The 7,629-nt window shown below is 42.2% G+C and overlaps 1 protein-coding gene across 1 annotated transcript; it reads left to right on the forward strand.

Annotated features, from left to right (window-relative positions):
* Nucleotides 1–250: 250 nt before the first annotated feature.
* LOC129752302 (uncharacterized) lies at nt 251–3,368 on the forward strand. Its single transcript, XM_055748090.1, has 3 exons — nt 251–2,186; nt 2,331–3,188; nt 3,253–3,368. The coding sequence occupies exons 1-3, from the start codon at nt 251–253 to the stop codon at nt 3,366–3,368; spliced, it is 2,910 nt and encodes a 969-aa protein (XP_055604065.1).
* Nucleotides 3,369–7,629: the final 4,261 nt, after the last annotated feature.

The raw sequence follows: 7,629 nt of genomic DNA on the forward strand, positions 1-7,629 counted from the left end.
TTGGACATCGGGACGCATCAACCATGCCAGTTCGGAAGTTCTCTTCTCTGACCACCAACGACCGTTCGTTCCTGCCGCAAGTCGTCCCGTTTATCGGTCAGGTGGTTCAGGGGGAGACTTCCAACTGCCATGCCATGGCAAGTATTCTGCTGTTTATTGTTTTTCCCCGAGTCACGCACCTCTGCCTTCCAGCCCCGCATCATGTGCCTCAACTCAGCCTCATTTTACCCGTTATGTTGCACATTTCACCATGGATGTCAACTCTTCGCCACTACCTGCTGCTAACGATGCTTTGAACACAGAAACCAATCTGTCGAATCTCTTCTGGATGTCGGGACGCACCAATCAAGGAAATTTGGAAGTTCTTTTTCCTGACCACCAACGACCGCCCGTTCCTGCTTCAAGTCGTCCCGTGTATCGGTCAGGTGGTCAAGGGGAAGGCTTCCAATTGCCATTCTATGGCAAGTATTCTCCTGTGTTTTGTTTTTCTCCGAGTCACGCACCTCTGCATTCTAGCACCCAATCGTATACGTCGAATCAGTTTTATGCTGCAGATGGCCTCGATATCGACTCTGTTCCTGCGAATCTCCATAGGACTTCGGGACGCACCTCTTTAAGCAATCTGGAAGTTCTTTTCCCTGGCCACCAACGACCGTTCGTTCCTGCTCCAAGTCGTCCCGTGCATCGGTCAGGTGGGTCAGGGGGAGACTTCCAATTGCCTAATTATGGCAAGTATCCGTCGGATTTTAACATTTCACCCAGTCATGCAGCTCTTGTGCCTGATGATGTTCTCTTTTCCAGCGTACATCGCACACAGACATCCGGATCAAAATCTTTCGATTCCATATCTTTTTACTACCAGAATGTCGGTGGTATAAATTCCTGCTTGTCTGACTACCTTCTCGCTACCTCATGTTCCTGCTATGACGTCATAGCCTTTACGGAAACATGGCTGAACGACTGCACACTATCTGGCCAGATATTCGGCCCTGATTATTCAGTGTTTTGCTGCGACCGTAGTGCCCGTAACAGCAAAAAGTCTAGTGGAGGCGGAGTGCTAATTGCCGTCAAGTCGAATCTTTCAGCGCAGCTCATCGACGATAATTCCTGGTGCGACCTGGAACTTGTGTGGACTCGCATCGATCTTGGAGATCAGAAACTGTACGTTTGCGTACTGTATTTGCCGCCCGACCGCTCTAGAGATGTTGCCCTAGCTGAGTCGTTTTCACGCGGCATCTCAAAAGTAAGCTCTTCTTGCGCCCCGGAGGATGACATACTCGTCATAGGCGATTTCAATATGCCCGGTTTGAAGTGGTGCTCCAACCATGGTAGCTTTCTGTACCCGGATCCTGCTCGTTCTACCTTTTCGACTCCTTCGAACATCATATTAGACTCCCTGAGTACAGCAACCTTGCGTCAGATCAACAGCGTGGTGAACGAAAACGGTCGTATGCTGGACCTCTGCTTTGCCAACGATGGGTCTCGTATACCGACCATTGAATTAGCTCCTGCACCGCTCGTTAAAGCAGTTCCACATCATCCTGCTCTATCGGCCTCACTTGAAGTAACTAAGTTGAACGCTCGTGTTGTAAATTTACCAGCTTTTTACCTCGACTATAAGAACGCCAACTTCGAGGACATTTCTCGCATCTTGGCCACCATCGACTGGGCATCGGAGCTCGATTTATCGGATCCTAACTCTGCTGCAGAAACCTTCTCGCATATCCTGAACTATGTAATTGATCGTCATGTGCCTAAACGTACTATCAGAGAAAATCTACGAACTCCCTGGGTTACGACTGAATTGCGACGACTGGAAACGGAAAAAAGATGTGCGCTTCGAAATTATAACGAACAAAAATCTCCTTACACCAAGTATATATATCGCAAGCTTAATTCGGCTTATAAAAAAGCCAGCAAACGTTGTTACCAGAACTACCTTCGCCGAGTACAACGTAACCTCAAATCCTGCCCAAAATCATTTTGGAAACACGTGAATAGTCAGCGGAAAGAACCTGGTATTCCTACTCACATGTTTCTGGATAACATTACGGCGAAGTCTGATCGTGAAATTTGCGATCTTTTTGCCCAAAAATTTTCAAATATCTTCACAACAGCTTCCACATCCCCAGAGCGTTTGGCTAGTGCTATCAGGAACATTTCGCCACTGGGCTTTTCATTGAACGGTATTGAAATCGAGGATGCAATCATCTCAAAGGCAGCGTCGAAGCTCAAGAATTCCTTTTCTACGGGTCCAGACGGGATACCAGCTTCGTTTATAAAAAGTTTCATGCCTGTTTTGTTGACTCCTATTCGTCTTATTTTTCAAGCTTCGCTTGACAGAGCTACCTTTCCGCTACTGTGGAAAGAAGTTTATATGTTCCCGGTCCACAAAAAAGGTGATAGACGAGATGTCAACAACTACCGTGGAATCTCAGCCTTATGTTCGATAGCCAAATTATTCGAATTAGTGGTCCTGGATCCCATCTCCTCGTTTTGTAAGAATTACATTTCTAATGACCAGCACGGATTCATGCCTAAACGCTCTACGACAAGCAACTTGTTGACGTTCACTTCTTTTGTGCATGAAAGCTTTGCTGCAAAATCTCAAACTGATGCCATATACACCGATCTGTCAGCTGCATTCGACAAAGTGAACCACGAAATTGCCATAGGGAAACTTGGACGCTTGGGGTTCGGTGGTACTTTACTTGGCTGGATTCGCAGTTATTTGACTGGGCGCAAACTGACTGTTTGGACTGGTGATACCTTTTCCAAGCAGTTTTCTGCCTCCTCCGGTGTGCCACAAGGAAGCCATTTAGGACCGATTATTTTCCTAATGTATTTTAACGACGTGCTTTCACTCCTTGACAGCCCAAAACTTTGCTATGCTGATGACCTCAAACTGTTTTACACCGTAAACGACTACGACGATATTAATTTTCTGCAAAATCAGTTCAACCTCTTCGCTAATTGGTGCGACATCAATTGCTTGCCATTGAATCGTAACAAATGCGCAGTTATCAGTTTTTCTCGTAAGCGGCAGCCTTTGATTGCGGAATACTACCTTGGAGAACAGCCCATCGCACGCGTGGACCATATTAACGATCTGGACGTCATCCTCGATAAGCGACTGGAATTCAAGACACATACAAACTACGTAGTCAACAAAGCATCCAGAAGTCTTGGTTTCATTTTTAGAGTAGCGAAGGACTTCAAGGACGTGTATTGCCTGAAAAGCCTATATTGCAGCATTGTTCGTTCCATTCTTGAATACGCATCTGTCGTCTGGTGCCCCTACTACCAGAACGGCGCTGAACGTCTCGAGGCTATCCAGCGGCGCTTTTTACGATTCGCCCTTAGAGTAAAGTGGGGCAAGAGTACGCACTTAGTTGTGTACTTATTGTATCTCTTCAAAGAACAAAGTATCGATTATAGTAATTAAACCAAATTAAAGTAAGGCTCTTAACCTTGATTGTATGACGCAAAAAGTTTCTATTATGTTTGTAAACATTGATAAAAAATCATATTTTTCAAAAATTACCAAAGCGTACTCTTACCCCACCAGTGGGGCAAGAGTACGCATGAGGTGGGGCAAGAGTACGCATATATTAAGCTCATTGTATTCCATTCTGGTCCGGTGTAAGTGAGGTCTTGAATCATTATAATCGTTTATTAAACAAAACAAAACCTTTATTTCATAAACAATAGTTAAAATAAAACAGTGTTTTTATGGGTAACGCTGTTCGCTGCAGCAAAGGCAAAGGCGAAGTGACGCAAATCACTGAAAGTCAGACCGTAAAAAGCACTGTGCAGCGCTCTGCAGTGATTTACGAGATCCTCTGACTGCTGAGGGGTAAAAACTGAAGTGAATTGTCCATGGCTTTCAGCACCGAATCCCTGGTCGAGAAAAATGATTGTTATTCACAATTCAATACAAAAATATCTTCTGTTGATTACCTTCTCAAGGCGTTTACGCAAGGTTGATTCCGAAGTCCCGAGGCTTTCAGCTCCCGAGGCTTTCCCTTCGATGCTCCGTCCTTCAACCGCTGCCTGGCGTTTTCCAGCATCTCCGGAGAGCAAATCTTCCGGCTGGTTTTCCCTTTGTACGTCCTGATTATTGAAAACATGATTATTCTTTGGGTTAGCTTTCCAAATGCTATCAAAAAGACGAAGGAAACCAACGCGTACTCTTGCCCCACCAAACGTGCGTACTCTTGCCCCCTACGACCATTTGTGAAAAAAGCTAAAAGTGCTAAATATTCCGATCATATCCTGGCATGAGTGTTCCACAGATTTAATCTATATTAATTATGTGTCCTTTGTCACGTATGCAGATTTGATTAGCGAATTTCCACGAAGCATAATAATGTTTCCAAATACGCATAAAATTACATAAAAATTGGAAAAACTAAAACTTATCTCATTTCTCCGACGTGCGCGAACCAAACCACAAACAAAAACACATATGATCAGCTGACTCGATGACCTGTCAAACCGGTACAGTGTTGATAGTTTCAGTGTTGTCGTTTACTGTAAAAGCCTAGTGCGTACTCTTTCCGCCTGCGTACTCTTGCCCCACTTTACTCTAGGCATCTGAACTGGCAAGACCCTTTCCGCTTACCCAGCAACGAAAATCAATGCCGCCTTATAGACATTGACGCTCTTCAAGCCCGTAGACATGCAACCCGTGCATCTTTCGTTGCTGATATCTTAACATCGCGAATCGACTGTCCCACTTTACTGGAAGCTATTCCACTAAGTGTGCGACCCCGTGGTCTCAGAAATCAGGATCTTCAATTGTATGTTCCCATTCGAATGAACTATTATGGAGCAAACAGCGCCCTCATCGGTGCAATGAAGTCGTTCAACCGCTTTTCCGAGCATTTTGACTTCGACGTTTCGAGGGATGTTTTCCGAAGAAAAGTTCTAAGTGCGCTGAGGAGCCCGTAGCTAGACCTAAGTGTTTTGTTTTAATTTAATTTTAATTTTAAGTCATCATTTGGATCTATATGTGATCTGTTGATCAGAATAAATAAATAAATAAATAAATAAATAAATAAATTTGCATTGCAGATTTTTCAAACTAATAATCTAAAGAATGTATTTTACCGCATACGGTGGCGAAACTGCGGTGAATCATCTATAAACATACAACACCAACCTTACGAAAACAAATTGCCATTTAACTTTTATTTCGAGAGATAGAAATTTGATGTTTTCGACAAGGTTTGGATAAATAAAGTTTGAAGTATTTTATAGAAATTTTTAAAAATTATCAAATATCCGTAAGATTACAAGAGCAAAAACAAATTTTGGAAGAAGAGAAATTTATCATTTTTCAATCAATTGAATTTTCCATAAAACATAACTTCATTTATTGGTTCTTGTGCAATGATAAAGTTTGCAATTTGATTGCATAAAAGGTTTCATGCGGATTATTCCACTTTAAATGTGTTGTGCATAATTTTCAATCATCCCCCCTTACGATGATCCACCTACGAGTGACAAAAAGGGATTTGAAATTTGTCCCAGTTTTAATTTAAGAAAATATAACTTTAAAGCATGGATCACTACAAGTCTGGATGCATTGAACCGTGTCTATCTCGGAAAAACGAAATAAAAATATTTTGTAATCAAAATGTAGGGTTTTTATTGCACTTTAAAGGAAAAATAATAAAAAAAATATTTCGTAATGTTTTGATGAAATTTTGAACTTTTCGTCGAGTATCACTCATAAAAGTTTGGACACTCTATTCGCTGAGCTCAGCGGCCATTTTGTTCCACAATCTCTTCATCTCTGTTCCATCCAGAGTCGTCCTACCATTCTTCTTCATCTTCTGCGTGACAATTATCCAAGTTTTTTCGATAGGTCGGAATTGAGGGCAGTTGGGTGGGTTTATGTTCTTTTCGACAAAATCCACCCGTTGGCCCGATACCACTGTGGTACCTCTTTGCTTTAGTGGCAGTTTGCCAAATCTGGCAAAAACTTAACTGGTCCTTTGTGAGATCTAATGTACGAAATAAAAAAAGTTTTTCAGGCACTCCTCCTTGTACATTTCGGAGTCCATGGTCTTGTTTTTCATAAAAACCGGAGTTTTTTCGTTCGCAGCTGCAAATACCTTAACAGATCAAACACTTTCTTGCAACTAATCAGCAAAACGAATTCGAACTCGCCGGGGACATCACCATGACCGGTGCAGTGCCCCACTGCAGTGGCTTTATAAAATGTTTGGCCAGGAAGCTGCCAAAAATCCCCCATCCATGAGGATGCATCCGTTGAACTTCGTTGAAATCTTCGTGTATAACTTCCGGGCGCGCCCTTTGGCTACTAAATTCTGCTTAAATGTCTGGTTTGGTTGGTTACTGGTCCGATAGGATCGTACTTCTTCGCGTGGACGAATTCTTCTGACGGTGCACCGGTTGGCGTTGAATTTCTTGGGGATGTCGTTGTCCGACTATCATGTGTTTGCCTTGATCGTTCTGATCGCTTGATTTGACCATTTTTAACAATTTCGCGATTTTTGAACCCGACCACGTCGGGTTTTTGACTTGAGTGTCAAAAAATTCTAGATCCAACAACTAGGAGCGCTTTGGTATAATAAACAGTGCGTCCAGATTTTTAGTGATCCATGCTTTAATAACTGCTTTTCCTTCAATTGTTCAGGTTATAATAATGCTTTTATGATATCATATATTTAAATAATATTTCGTCACAAAGCTTACACATTTTAAAAGAATAAGGAAGAAACGCAACTACGGCTAATAAATTCTTGCACCACACTGTTTGAAAATGATTTAAACAACAATTGAAATGCAGCTGACAATTATAACATGTCATAATCCGGATTTTTTTTGTCGAAAATAATTTTGTTTATGTTGTTCAGATTTTTGTGCATTAAAGGTAGGACACACATAAAACTCCTATCATGAAGTGGATGCAGTAAGAGTGAGAAAAAATGAAAAAAATGTCCCCCACGATGTTCGCCGAAAGTGAAACCTTAACGACCATCTGATGAACAGCAATAAAAATAATCGCGTGTAGCCACATCTGACGACGATGATCAGTTCATCATAATTATAATTTTAGCAATCGCATCATGACATCATTTACCATATTGAATTTACACGGACGAGACAACCTGAATGGCATCGTTGTTGATTTCACTTCGGCAGCCTCAGAAACGAAAATACATGCATTCAGGGGAAAAAAAATAAATAAACAAAATAAAAAATGAGCAAGTCGCATCCGCTGCATCCCAGCCCAGCAGCTTTCGTTAACCTGCAAACACACCGAAGTGCAGCGCGAAAACAGCTTCATCGGCCAAATCGAGCTATCATCATCATCAGCAGCAACAGCAGCAGAAAATATCAGAAAATGTTGTTCCAAAAAAATGAGGTCAGTACGTCCTGCATTTGCGTGGCTTGCATTTCTGCCGAACTCATTAGCCACCCTCCGGTAAAAAATGGGCGAATAAAAACAAGCCAAAACCTCAATAAGAAAACCCTGATGTAAGTATGTGTGTGTGTGAGTGTGCGACTAACCCTATATGCGGAAAGGTGTCAAATGATAATGCAGAAATAAATGCACCTTTTATCTGACGTCGAAATGACTCGGTTCCGTTGCTG

Source organism: Uranotaenia lowii, chromosome 3 (genome assembly GCF_029784155.1).
Source record: "Uranotaenia lowii strain MFRU-FL chromosome 3, ASM2978415v1, whole genome shotgun sequence".
NCBI classification, from domain to species: domain Eukaryota; kingdom Metazoa; phylum Arthropoda; class Insecta; order Diptera; family Culicidae; genus Uranotaenia; species Uranotaenia lowii.

Coding starts and splice junctions, on each gene's coding strand:
- LOC129752302 (XM_055748090.1), top strand. CDS start 251: ATGGATGTCAACTCTTCGCCACTACCTGCTGCTAACGATGCTTTGAAC. Junction 2,187..2,330: donor ACTGGGCTTTTCATTGAACG/GTATTGAAATCG, acceptor TTATTTTTCAAG/CTTCGCTTGACAGAGCTACC. Junction 3,189..3,252: donor CAAAGCATCCAGAAGTCTTG/GTTTCATTTTTA, acceptor CCTATATTGCAG/CATTGTTCGTTCCATTCTTG.